Below are 13,117 nucleotides of genomic sequence, written 5' to 3' on the forward strand. Positions count from 1 at the left end.
TGCCGCTTGGAATCACTTGATGCCTTCTCACATAGTCGAGTGACTATGCGTGTGCAGAACTGGTGAGTTTGGGAAGTAAGGATAACTTGGGAGGCTTGGTGAGAGCAAAGACAATTAAAAAAAAAAGAATTTTAGTCTGCTATTCCAAAACTGCAGGGACCCAAACTGTGGCCTGCTGAGCTGGTGGACTGCTCTGCCTCTTGACAGCAAGGGTGCCTGCCTCTGGCTCCTCACCATATGGGCAAGAAAGACCCGAGAAATGAACACCAGACTGGTTCCCTCCTGTGGCCTAGACTTTGTCCTTTATGGCCTGGAGGAAACCCAGGGCTGTGATGCTTCAGCCCTGGGGTAGGGCTGGGCGTTGTCCCCCATTTTTTTCTGTGTGCATGTTGCAGGTGGATGGATTGTCTTCCGTCTCTGAGCTCACTTCTCTTTGACCTTTGTCCATCCAGGTGTTTCTTCCACCACAGATCTCTTCTGAGGCTGCCCGTGGCCACCAGGCCCAGGTCCTCCTCGCTGAGGAGTCTGAGGTTGGCCTGACATGAGGCTCCCATGTGCCCCTACCCCTGGTGCCCTGGGGCCTGGTGGATGGCTCCTTGGGAAGCGAGTGCATGGTCACAGCCTTGCTCAGAGCCTCCTTGCTCCTCTTTTTCTCATGGCTTGGATTTGCAGCCGCTTAATTTTCATGATCAGTTCACATCACCCTGTGTAGCCAGGAAACATGAAAACAGATGGTTTCTCCTCCACTTTTCTAGAGGGAGTGTCATTCCGGAAGCCATTTCTGGTCTCCCAGAGGGTGTCTTGAGACTTGCCCTCCCCTGGGGGTTTACGAATTGCATGTCCCGAGTATACTCCTCTCAACAACTCAAATGTTGTATTGTCCCTGTGTCAGAGTGGTGTTCTGTTGGACTGTTGTCTGTTTCTGAGGCTGGGTGTTTCCATGTTCATTTGGGTGTGCTGTGTATCTATTGCATGGCATTTCAAGAACATACATGTTGGTCCATACAGAGGCCGAGTCACCATGTCCCCACGCAGCTGTGTCACTGCAGGAGCCCCGGGCGCTGAACCGTCCCTGCACGCATGACTGTACGCCCTGTCTCATGCTCCTCATGCTTTTCCTTTGGGTCTGAGTCCCCCCCCCCAAAAAAAAAAAAAAAAAAAACCCTTTGTCTTTTTCCAAGGCCTTACGTGGAAGAACCACGCCACGTGAAGGTGCAGAAGGGCTCAGAGCCCCTGGGCATCTCCATTGTGAGTGGAGAGAAGGGTGGCATCTATGTCTCCAAAGTGACCGTGGGGAGCATCGCCCACCAGGCTGGCCTTGAGTATGGGGACCAGTTGCTCGAGGTAAGAGGGCATGGCCCCTTTTCTCTTTTCCTGTCCTCCTCCTCTGAAAAAGCACTGTTTCCAGGCCTCAGCCCCTCCCCTGGCCCATCATAGAACCTACCCTGGGTGTCTCCCCCAGTTCAATGGTATAAACCTGCGGAGCGCCACCGAGCAGCAGGCCCGGCTCATCATTGGGCAGCAGTGCGATACCATCACCATACTGGCCCAGTACAACCCGCAGATGCACCAGCTCAGCAGCCACTCTCGCTCCAGGTGAGCCTCCCCAAGGGCCCCTGGTCTGGGATGGAAAAGGTGGTTGTGGCAGGTATAGTGCTCACAAGGGGGCGTCCGGTCCTTTCTGACTTGTGGTAGGTATGGGGGAGGGGAAGAGGATCTGACAGCTACAAGTTCTGGGGATTCTGTTACTGGTAAAGGGAGGTGAGTAGCCTAGGACTTTGGAGAATGGCTGTCTATGCAGAACATGTCACAATAGAGGCCTTATGATAGTCAAGAGCACAAGCATTTGGGGACAAGCTGCTGCTTCTTTTTTTTTTTTTGGTCTGGGTGTGTAGTTCCTGAGCTTTTTTTTCTTTTTTTTTTTTTTGCTCCAAACTAGTGTTCTACTACTTGAGCCACAGTGGTACTTCCAGCTTTTTTGGTAGTTAATTGGAGATAAAGAGTTTCATGGACTTTTCTGCCCAGATAGGGTTTGAACCGTGATCCTCAGCTCTCAGCCTCCTGAGCGACTAGGGTTACAGGTGTGAGTCACCAGCACCCAGCTCAGCGATAAGATTCTTATTCAGTGGTTGACTGTCTTTCCACAAGCAAATGCTGGACACCTGCCTGTATTCATCCTTGTGCTCAGGGTCACAGAGCAGATGGCAGGAGGAGCTCTGCACAGCTGTACCACATGGCTCAGCAGGGGAGACAGATGCCGAGGCAGAGGACAGGGACAGTGGCTTCAAGTGGCCCCTAGGCTGGACACCTTTGGAGAGGATCTCTGAGTTGAGGTCTGACAGATCCTGGGGGCCAGGTGACATGAGCCCCTAGCGTGTGTGCCTTGGCTCAAGAGCACAGAGCAGTCTGACCTATTACCCACTCACAGGCCAAATCTGGCTGCCACTATAGAGGTAGTGGCTCAGGGTAGCCGTGTGCATGTTCTGACTTCGGCCTTCCGTCCCTAGCTCCCACCTGGACCCTGCTGGTGTCCACTCCACTCTTCAGGGCAGCGGTGCCACCACCCCAGAGCACCCCTCAGTCATTGACCCACTGATGGAGCAGGACGAAGGCCCTGGCACCCCTCCAGCCAAGCAGAGCACTTCCAGCTCTAGGTGAGCAGACACAGGCGGTAGGAGCCCAGGTAGTCTTCTGCCTTTGTGGGACTGAGCCACCTCAGGGGCGTGGGCACTGGTCACCCACCACATACCAGGTCCTGAAAGATCTGGGGTGGGAGACAGACGTGTTCTTCCCGTTGTTTCTCCTTCCCTTGCCTCTTCCCTTCCTCTCATTTCCTCATGACTCCTTTGTTACCTCCCTTTTTCATCATCTCCTGTTGTTGCTTGCTTGTTTTCTGATTCAGTCTCCAGACACCATCCCACAGTCATTTCCATCTAAGCCCTGGGGGTTCTGGCTGGTGAGCATCACTGCTGTCCTCAGGGAGGTGCCAGGCTAGGGCCTGCCTGTGTGTGGCCAGTCATATGATCAGGGGTCTGCCAGAGCCATCCGGAGGTGCAAGGACTCTTGAGACAGCTAGGTGCAAATGTCACGAGCAGGCCCTGCAGAGAAGCCGGGCAGGGGGAGCAGCATCAGGACTGGACAGGTGCTCTTGAGAACAGCACATCCATCAGCCTGGCTGGGGACCAGCAGAGGGCCACCTAGGCTAGGGTGCAAAACTGTCGCTCCTCAGTCCTGCAGGAGCCACTTTAGCAAAGCCCCAGCATCACTCAGAAGGAAGTGGTTCGGTACTGCCTGCCAGTACCCTGCCATTCGGGAATCTACTAGCCACCAGATTTTTACCTCAGGCAGGCTCCCCCCACTCCTGCCCCCCACCTGGGAGGCTTCCACTGTCCTACCTCCTTAACTTCCCTCACCAAAGTTCTTGATGGCAAAGACCCTGCCTGAGTTGGCTTGGGGAGCTGCTGTGCGGTGGACAGAACTGAAGCAGACAAAGCCGGGCGCTGGTGGCTCCCGCCTGTAATCCTAGCTACTCAGGAGGCTGAGATCTGAGGATTGCGGTTCAAAGCCAGCCCGGGCAGGAGAGACTGTGAGACTCCTATCTCCAATAAACCACCACAAAACCGGAAGTGGCGCTGTAGCTCAAGTGGTAGAGCACTTGCCTTGAGCTGAAGAGCTGAGGGACAGCACCCAGGCCCAGAGTTCAAGCCCCACGGCCGACCAAAAAAAAAAAAAAAAAAGAAAGAACTGAGGCAGACATGCACGGTCCAGGTGGGAGGGATGCCTCCTCAGGCATTGGAAGGATGTGGGGAGAGGAAGCAGGACCATTGGCTTCAGCTCTGCCCTTTACTGGCTTTGTGGCCTCTGGCCTTGTCTCCCCCCCCCCCCCCCCCACCCCGCACCCGCTGCCTCTCTGCCTCTTGTCCTGTCAATGTGTCAGTGGGACCTGAGCCGCAGGGTAAGACTACCTCTCAACCTCTCAGCCCCCTGGGGTTCTCAGGCTGGTAAAGCACACAGAGGCGCTCGGGGTGCCAGCCATTGCTTTGTCTCTTCACACATGCCTTCTTCCCTCTGCGTGATCCTTCCTCAAAGGATGTTGGGAGATGCCAGCAAGAAGACGGCGGAGCCCCGAGTTGTCTCCCTCAAGAAGTCCCCACTGGAGCTTGGCGTGCACGTGTGTGGCGGGAACTTGCGCGGGGTGTTTGTGGCTGAGGTGGAGGATGACAGTGCTGCCCGAGGACCCGATGGCCTTGTGCCGGGAGACCTCATCCTCGAGGTAAGTCTGCTGCTTGGAAGGCCAGGCCCCATCTGCCCTCTTGCTTTGCCTCGTCGTCATCATCATGGTTGTCTAGTGACCCGTAAGTGTTGATGACTTGTCCTTGTAAACCTGCAAGGTTACCCGGTCCCTCAGGAGAGGCCACTGGGCAGCAAGCAGGCCGCCATGGCAGACTGAGGGCTCAGTCTCAGCTTGGGTCTCGGCCAGCCAGAAGGAAGTGTGCGTTATCATGAGCAGCAGGCCTTGGAGCTGGTGGGAGGGTGCCCTCTCCATCTCATTGAGGTGATGGCACAGAGGTGGCACAAATGCTGTTTTAAAAGCCCAGTGGAGGTGGAGCAGAGGCTCAGCAGGGGACCCAGAGGCCAGGAAACATGCACAGGGCTGGGGTGCTGGGGAGACCAGCAAGGATCCAGCCTTTTCTGTTGAGGTTGGGGAGGGTAGGCAGAGTCAGATCTGGGGATGTGGACTCTGCCTTGATGCCAAAACTGGCCACTCCCTTCTCATCCTGGGCCCCTGTCCTCGGTCAGTATGGCAACCAGGAGGTACGGAATAAGACTGTGGAGGAGGTGTATGTGGAGATGCTGAAGCCCAAAGATGGTGTCCGCCTGAAGGTGCAGTACCGCCCTGAGGAATTCGCCAGGATCAAGGGCCTCCCTGGAGACAGCTTCTACATCAGGTGCCAGTAGAGGGGATCTGCGGCCAGGGGAGGGGCCTCTGCTGGGGATGGTTCTGGTGACTGGATCCTCTGTGTTCCTTTGCCTCCAACGCTGGGCTAGCATCCACATTACTCATGTCTGAGGTGAGGTGCTTTTGACTTAGGAATATCCTGAGGGACATCCTTAGGGGACCACACGGACTCCCTCTCTGGGGTTTAGGGCTGTGGAGTTGTCATCTCCATTCACCAGTGTCTTCAGAGTTCTCTGCGGTGGATGTGGATTTCAGTTGCCTACTGTGCCTCTAAGTATCAGGAGACCCCGGCACATGTAGACAACATCAGGCATCCTCTAGAGTGGGCGTGGAGCTGCGCCGATGCTCCCTGAGGTGGCTTTGCGACAGCAGAACGGATGGGAGCGGCGATAGGGGTGGGCGTCAATGTTTCCATCTTAGGGTGGCCCGCCTGTCACAGGGTCTGGGGGCCTTCGCTTCTGTGGATGGGAAAGGCTTATTTGAAGTGAGCCCACAGTATTAGGGAAGGAACTGGAATGCCTGTGTCTTATTCAGTAAAGCATGGGACTCCCTCTTTTAAAAACCATCCAAAGGATGGAGATCTTGTGTTGGTGACTGGGGACAGCCTGGAACCTACTAGTAGCAGACCTAGCAGCCTGTCTGCCTAAGGCTGTTTCCTCGGCAGCCTGTGCCCTCCTGATAGAATGCCCTCTGTCCCATGGTACAGGGCCCTGTATGACCGGCTGGCAGAGGTGGAGCCTGAGCTGAGTTTTAAGAAAGATGACATCCTCTATGTGGATGACACCTTGCCCCAGGGCACGTTTGGGTCCTGGATGGCTTGGCAGCTGGATGAAAATGCCCAGAAGATCCAGCGCGGACAGATTCCCAGCAAATATGTGTAAGTGTTCTGCCTTTCGGAGGCGGGCGAGGCTGAGCCTGTCTGCTGGGGAACTCTCTGTTGCTCACTCAACTTCAGGGTTGTACCTGTTGCTAAAATCAATTGTCTAGGAGCTAGGCTGAAGTGATGTGTAGAAGCCTGGGAGCAAGTAGGAGTATGACTTTATTTTTTCCAACAGAGCTGAAGTTCTAGACCGTACACACGCCCCATGTACAATTCAGTGGTCTTTAGTATATTTATGGATATGTCAATTTCTGAGGTATTTCACTGCCTCCAAGAGAAACTCCATGCCCATTAGCGATTAGTCTATGTCAGTCTGTTTCCTTTTGCTATAACAAAGTACCGGAAGCAAGGAAATATACAAAGAAAACAAGTTTATTTAACTTTCACTTCTGGGTGCTGAGGGTGCATTATCGGGGCCCCATCTCATTGGCCTCTGGCAGGCCTCCTGGGCTGTCACGTTATGGTGGGACACAGAAGGAGCCTGGGGTTGGTGATGTAGTTTTTGGTAGAGCGTTAGCCAATGAGCAAAAGCATCAGGTACTAAGTTCGAATCCCAGTCTCGGACCTAAAAAAAAAGCAGGGAGTGGGGAGCCAACCTTGTGCAGATGGGAGAGGTCACTGGGCTGGAGAGGAAAAGGACACTCAAGTTTGCTCTTTCTATAGCAACCTACTCCTACGGGAACTGGGGCCCCATGAGGACTGTGTTAGTCTCTTCCAAGGGCAGGGCCTGTAGTGACCTCACCGTCTTCCACAGGGTACTACCTCTTAAAGCTTTCAGCCCCACATTGCCATAAAGGGGACTAAACTTTCAGCATCCAGCCTCTGGGGGACGCACTGACACCATAGCACACCCCTAGCCTGGCCCCGGTGGGTGCCCCTCCCCCCCACGCCCTGTGGCTGCCTGCTGCCCTGCCACCATTAGTTCCAGGAGGCTTGAAGGGAACACAGAGGCCTGTGTTCCCTCTGTGTTCCCTCCCTGTGTCTGCCTGGTGCTCCCCAGCACTGACATGTCCCGACCGCAGGATGGACCAGGAGTTCTCCAGGAGGCTCAGCATGTCTGAGGTGAAGGACGACAACGGCACTGCCAAGACGCTGTCGGCGGCCGCTCGCCGGTCCTTCTTCCGCCGGAAGCACAAGCACAAGCGCAGCGGGTCTAAAGACGGGAAGGACCTCCTGGCCCTGGACACCTTTTCTAATGACTCCCTTCCGCTCTTTGAAGGCAAGTGGCGGCAGAGCTTGTGTTGCTGTGGGATCCCGGGTTGGGGGTGCCGAGGCGTCACCGGGGGCTGAAGGATGTATTTGCCCACAAATCTGGAGGCGGGCCCTGAGAGACTTGACTTCTCTGCCATGTCCATGTCTCAGCTGGCGGGTGCTCTATGCGGGGCTTCGTCTGGGGACCCAGGTTCCTAATGTCTTAAGGCGCTGCCATCTCCTGAGGGTCATTCCCATCTCCATGGCTCAAAGCCAGTACCACTCAAATTCTGCCTCCTGGGTTAGGGGCCAAGGAAAGGATAAAAGTCTCTCCTGTTACTTCCTGGGCAGGCCTGGGCTACACGAGTATGCCTACCTGCAAGGGAAGCTATGGCACCTGAGGTTACATCCCTAGTAAGCAGAGGAAAAGGAGATGGGGCTGGATTGCAATGGGCGTAAGACACCTGAGGGAGGATTGAAGCCGAAGAAAGTGTATGATGACGAGCCTGTATCAGTTGGCTGCCGTGTCTGCAGAGGCAGGCTAAGCCTGCACCTGACTCCATGACTGTTGGTGCCCACGGGTGCCTGCCACTTGGGACTTCATTGCTAAAGCCAGGGAGGTCCCAGGAAGGGCCTGGAGCTGCTCATTCTCTTGGCTCTGATTTGTGGCGTGAAAAGGGTGAGCAAGCTCAGGGAGCACAGGTGCCCAGGCCTCCAGTTACTGCCCAGGCTGAGCCCAGGACACATGTGTCTTTGCCTCCCAGACTCGGTGAGCCTGGCCTATCAGCGGGTCCAGAAGGTAGACTGCACCTCGCTGAGGCCAGTCCTGATTCTGGGGCCATTACTGGATGTGGTGAAGGAGATGCTGGTGAACGAGGCACCTGGCAAGTTCTGCAGATGCCCGCTTGGTAAGGGAGCCCTCTTGTGCCTACTGGACTGTCTCCCTACCTACCTGCCTCCCTGCTCATGGACAGTGGACCATGAACACAGCATTTCATGGCCCTGTTCACTTGGGACAGAGACATTTGAGGTCTCCAGCTCTCTCTGGGAGAGAAGACAATGTGGACCCCACATCGCCAAGTCCCTCTCCTCCCTGCTCCGTCTGGCCTTCACAGGCCCAGGGCCTGACTTTTGCCTCTGTGCCCTGCAGAGGTGATGAAGGCCTCCCAGCAGGCCATAGAGCGGGGTGTCAAGGACTGTCTGTTTGTTGACTACAAGCGGAGGAGCGGCCATTTTGATGTGACCACCGTGGCTTCAATAAAGGAGATCACAGAAAAGGTACCCATGGCTTTAGCCTGAGAGCTAGCTCTCCTCACTGCCACATGACCCTGCTTTTATAACTAGCACTTGGACCACCCTCCCTCCTCTCCCCCCCTCCCCCGCCCCATGGGCATGGGATCTACCTGCACCTCGTGGTACCTGCTGCCTCTCCCTGCTGAGGGCATCCGAAGAGAGCTTTGGCCCTCAAGGGCAATCTGGGACAAGTCCCTGAGAGTGTGCTGAACTCATGGGCACCGTTCGTGAGGACAGGCCCCCCCCCCCCCACACACACCTCTGTAAGGACTGATGGTGTCTTGTGATGCCTTCGATGGCAGAAAGGAGCAGCAGCTGCAAGTACACTTGGGAAGCCGCTGCTTGGAAAGCCAAGGAGCTGGCCTTCCTCAGGCCCTGGCCCTAGGCTGCTCTGTTTGCCTCTTTGGGCTTAAATTTTCTTCTCTGTTAGACCAAAGTGTTGGTTGTCATAGTGGCAGGTACTTATTATGCAGCTGAAGTGGATGAACTCCCTCCGGTTGGGGAGCCTTCCTCAGGGAAGCTTTTGTGGGTCCAGGACAGTGGTGGGCAGGATGCCCCTGGGTGTGTGTGTGTGTTTGGTGTGCACTCTGCCTAGTGTGTAATGGAGCCCATGGATGGTATGGCAGTCCTAGTCATGCACATGCTCCCCTCCTCTGCCACGGGCCCCACGCATCCCTAACCAGCTCCTCCATCTGGCAGAATAATGGTCGTGAAGCCAGGTAGGGCTGCGTGGAAGAAGAGGCAGGATGAGATGTGGAGTCGAAGCTGGCTAGACCCCACTCACCGGCTGCCAGCTGTTGGGGCAAATGGTGGTGTGGGAGAGGGCAGGATGCCCTGGAGAAGGCCTCCCCCCTCTTGTCTGTGGGGACCTTTGTGAAGGCGGAGCTGTATGGGACAACAAGGGGGGGGGTGTCTCCTTGGTGGCAGAAGAGGGGTCTCCGCAAGGGCTAGTCACCCTCACCTGCTCTCCAGTGCTTACTCTGTGCCCTGCTCCCCAGAACCGGCACTGCCTCCTGGACATTGCTCCACACGCCATCGAGCGTCTGCATCATATGCACATCTACCCCATCGTCATCTTCATCCACTATAAGAGCGCCAAGCACATCAAGTAGGTGTCTTGTCCTCTCCAGCGTGGGGTTGGGGCCCAGCGGGGTAGGGGTGAAGAACGGGAGCACCCATCTTCCCTTCCAGCCCATACCCATGGTCAGAGGCAGCATGAACTACCCATGGTGTCACTGTAACTCCCAAGCCTGGCCAGCTTTGCCTATGTAGCTCTTCTCTTGCCTGAGGTCAGCATAGTGATGGGTGACCTGCTAAGTCCAGCTCGCCCATGCTCACTGAGGCCCCTCTTTCCTCTTGGCCGTTCTGTGCCTCTGGGTTCCCCATCTTCTCAGAGCACCCCCCAGAGGGCCTGAGGCTATTGCTTTATGGGGCACACCCAGGGTCTCTGACCACAGCCTAGGCTCCCTCCCTCCCTTCCCCTTTGGAAGGCCCTGGCTGTGGGTGGTCCAAGGAAGGGGAGAGGAGGACCTGGGAGGCACCGAGTTCAGCCAGGTCCCCCGCCCTCCGCTGTCCTGACAGGGAGCAGAGAGACCCTGTCTACCTAAGGGACAAGGTGACGCAGAGGCATTCCAAAGAGCAGTTTGAGACAGCTCAGAAGATCGAGCAGGAGTACAGCAGGTACTTCACAGGTAGGTGCTCAGGGCCTGGACAGGACATGGAAATAGAGCTCCTTGGAGGGGGACAGTGCTGTGCTATGTCCTTTTGTTACAAGTGAACCACTGCCCTGAAGCCCCAGGCCACTGTCAGCGTTTCTCTAGGCCACAGGGTTAAGCTCACCAGCACCTTTGGACATCATTTTGACATACATGTGCTATGGCCCTGTCTCTCAGCAGCACTGGGCAGTGTCCCCCACTCGACAGAAATCCGCAAGGCCCTCAGGGAGCTAGCAGTGTAGGCGGCCATCTGTCCCCAGCAACCCCCTAGGGCAGGCCACTTGCCGCGGGGTTTACTGAGAAAAAAAAAAAAAAAATTCACGGCTGAGACACCCTAGACGTGTGGCTGCAGTGTACCTGCCACGTTTCACCTCTAGGCTTCCAATTTCATGGGTTGACCCAGCCAGGTGTAGGGGCCAGGGCAGTTGCAGAGGGGATGGGCTACAGTTGCAGCCACATCACGGGGAGCACAGCATGTCTGCTTGATCAGATTGCTCCTGTGAGCACCACTTTGTCTTTTCCTTTCTGGCTCACCACTGAAACCAATGGAGAAATGAAATTTTTTTTAAGTGCTTGCTGCCACCTTGTGACCCGGTCTCCTTTATGGGGGTCACACCCGGAGCGGCATGGCCTGGTGTCCTCCCATGTGGGTGTCAGTGCTCACCTTTGCTCCACCGGCCCCTGGGCTGAGGACTCCCCCTTCCTTAGATCCCTCCTGACGTGGGATCATGTTGCGGGACCTGCTGCCGGCCAGGCCTTCACCGAGTGCCCACACACCACTGTCTTGCCTGCTGCCCCATCCTCGGTCCTTGCCATGTGCCGAGGCCCCGCCCCCACCAAAGTATCATCCTGATGTTGGTGGAGGTTTCTCCAGGGGGCAGTTTTCCTCTACTTGCTTTGCCCCATTCCCCAGGGAGGGAAGAGAGCTAGCGGGGTGGGGCAGAGATGCCACATGGTTTGCAGATAGGCAAGTGCTAGAGCACAACCCAAGGGTCTTTACTGGGAACCTTTACATGGAACTAAGTGGTCCATGTGTGTCTGTGGGGGTGGGGCTCTTCTGCAGGAGTCGTCCAGGGAGGGGCCCTGTCCAGCATCTGCGCCCAGATCTTGGCAATGGTCAGCCAAGAACAAAGCAAAGTCCTGTGGATCCCTGCCTGCCCACTCTAGAAGGCCGTGCCAGGAGGCAACTCGGCCAGCCTGATGGTGGGGAGACCTGGCTCCCTCTTCTCCAGTGACTGAAGACAGATGCTTGTCTGTCTACGGATCGGCCAGGAAGGATCCGGAACCAGGACTCCAGAAGCACCTCCCTCACAGACGGAGGGTAGCAGCCACACCACAGGGATTCTGGCCCAGGCCAGCAGGCTGCTCCTCCCAAGAGTGCTTTATACAGACACTTGACACAGGGGTTCAACGCCCACCTTCCTATAGCCAGCCGACCAGAGATGCTGCACAGAGAACCTTCAGATCACAAGTTTACAAGCCTTTTCTAAGTATTTGGTTGTTTATGTTTACTTGAATGGCTCCATGCTGTGGGTGCCCAGCCCCTGCCCTACCCCCACCCCTGCTCAGCCCTCTGTTGCTTTTGTTTTGGTTTTGTTCTACAAAATGTCCCTGGAACCTCCTGGGGGGCGGGGGAGGGAGGGCGGGGAGGGCGTGGAAGTGGGGGCACCTTACTTCCGGAGGTTCTTGTTGGTGGGACCAGAGCTGTGGCAGACCTCACCTCCTGGAGGGAACATGGTGGCTGAAGGTGCTCAGATCGCCCACTGGTGGGGGAGGATCAGTGCCTTGTGGGGCCAGCTCACTGTAGCAGCATTTTCCTCCCACGACACCAACCCATGCTGGACTGGGGCGGAGGGGAGGCACCTTTGGCACTCTGACACCCTCGCCTTTCCTCCTGCCTCTCCGGGGCTTCCCCAGCTGTGGTTATTGTCCAAGCCTTGCGGGCCCCTGATGCCGGGGCCTTATGGCTTCTCAGCAGCACAGCTGGGTCATGGGCAGGTGCCTGCCACGTTCCACCCAGGTTCCATAAGCCCTGACACCCTAAACAGTGCAATGTGGGCGGGGTCGTCCTGGCTCTGTACAGCATAGAAGGTACATTGTTCTTTGGTATGAATCCACTCAAGTTTCAGACTCTGAAATGAGAGCTTCTTAGGGGAAACGTAATGGCCAAGAGCCTAATAGAAAAATCTTGGAAGAATACCCAGGACCTCAGCCTTCATCTTGGTTATAGTGCTCACAGAATGAGCCTGACTCTGAGGATGTCTGCAGTCTTTATTGAATTGGTTTCTCTTTTTTTCCTTTTTCTTTCTTTTTTTTTGTTTGTTTGCACTTCTGACGCCAGATACTCTTTCTTGGCTGAAGATTTGCTGTGGTTCCTCCTTAAACTTTGTGTCTTGCTAATAGGTACTGTAAGCGGCTCCAAGCATCATTGGGGGGAGGGGGTAGGACCTATATTTTAATACTGTTCCTAACATTTCATTTTACTAGCAAGAAATCTTTGATTTCATTTTATTCTTTGTACTTTTAGACACTAGATTATAGTTTAGCCATTACTGACACTTTTTTTTTTTTTAAAAAAAGGGATATATTTTCTTGCACAATTGCTCAAAAAAAAAAAAAAAAAGACAAGTTTCAGTCCTCAGTGCTGTCCTTTGTTTTTTACAGGTACAAGATTTTTTAGCTCAGACAAGTGAACTGTATGCCACTCTGAGCGCGGGGCTGTTTTGTAGGCGGCAGGCTGAGCCGGGGCGGGGATGGCAGCCAGGCAGGTACGGATCTGACCGATGGATGTCCTGTGTCCTGTACTAAGATGTTACTTTGTATCAAAAGGTAAACAGACCAGTACAACAAATAAAGGTCAACGTCTGTAATCTGTCTGTGTGTGATACCTGAGTGCTGCTGGCTGGCATCTGCGTCTTTTCTTCCTGAGCCGCCTCCATTCCTTAGCTTTCCATTGGTCCTTTCTCTTCCTGCCTCCTCCTCTGCAGTGTGGGCAGAGGTCTTTGCTTGCTCTTGTGAGAATATAGATTCCATTACCTTCTGCCTCTGTTGCATGGGGCAGTGGTTGCAGCTGGGCAG

General features: G+C 55.2%; 1 protein-coding gene across 1 annotated transcript in view; it reads left to right on the top strand.

Annotated features, from left to right (window-relative positions):
- The window catches only part of Dlg5 (discs large MAGUK scaffold protein 5), a 104,492-nt gene extending 92,834 nt beyond the window's left edge, over nt 1-11,658 (top strand). The window contains exons 21-32 of the mRNA XM_042690337.1: nt 1,182-1,344; nt 1,463-1,596; nt 2,508-2,654; nt 4,090-4,273; nt 4,801-4,949; nt 5,667-5,837; nt 6,863-7,059; nt 7,796-7,939; nt 8,182-8,309; nt 9,323-9,432; nt 9,906-10,015; nt 11,103-11,658. Coding sequence (XP_042546271.1) covers nt 1,182-1,344; nt 1,463-1,596; nt 2,508-2,654; nt 4,090-4,273; nt 4,801-4,949; nt 5,667-5,837; nt 6,863-7,059; nt 7,796-7,939; nt 8,182-8,309; nt 9,323-9,432; nt 9,906-10,015; nt 11,103-11,206 — 1,741 coding nt within the window. The 3' untranslated portion in view covers nt 11,207-11,658. The remainder of the gene's footprint in view (nt 1-1,181; nt 1,345-1,462; nt 1,597-2,507; nt 2,655-4,089; nt 4,274-4,800; nt 4,950-5,666; nt 5,838-6,862; nt 7,060-7,795; nt 7,940-8,181; nt 8,310-9,322; nt 9,433-9,905; nt 10,016-11,102) is intronic.
- Nucleotides 11,659-13,117: the final 1,459 nt, after the last annotated feature.

This window comes from Dipodomys spectabilis, unplaced genomic scaffold (assembly GCF_019054845.1).
Source record: "Dipodomys spectabilis isolate Male_0828 unplaced genomic scaffold, ASM1905484v1 ptg000136l, whole genome shotgun sequence".
NCBI classification, from domain to species: Eukaryota; Metazoa; Chordata; class Mammalia; order Rodentia; family Heteromyidae; genus Dipodomys; species Dipodomys spectabilis.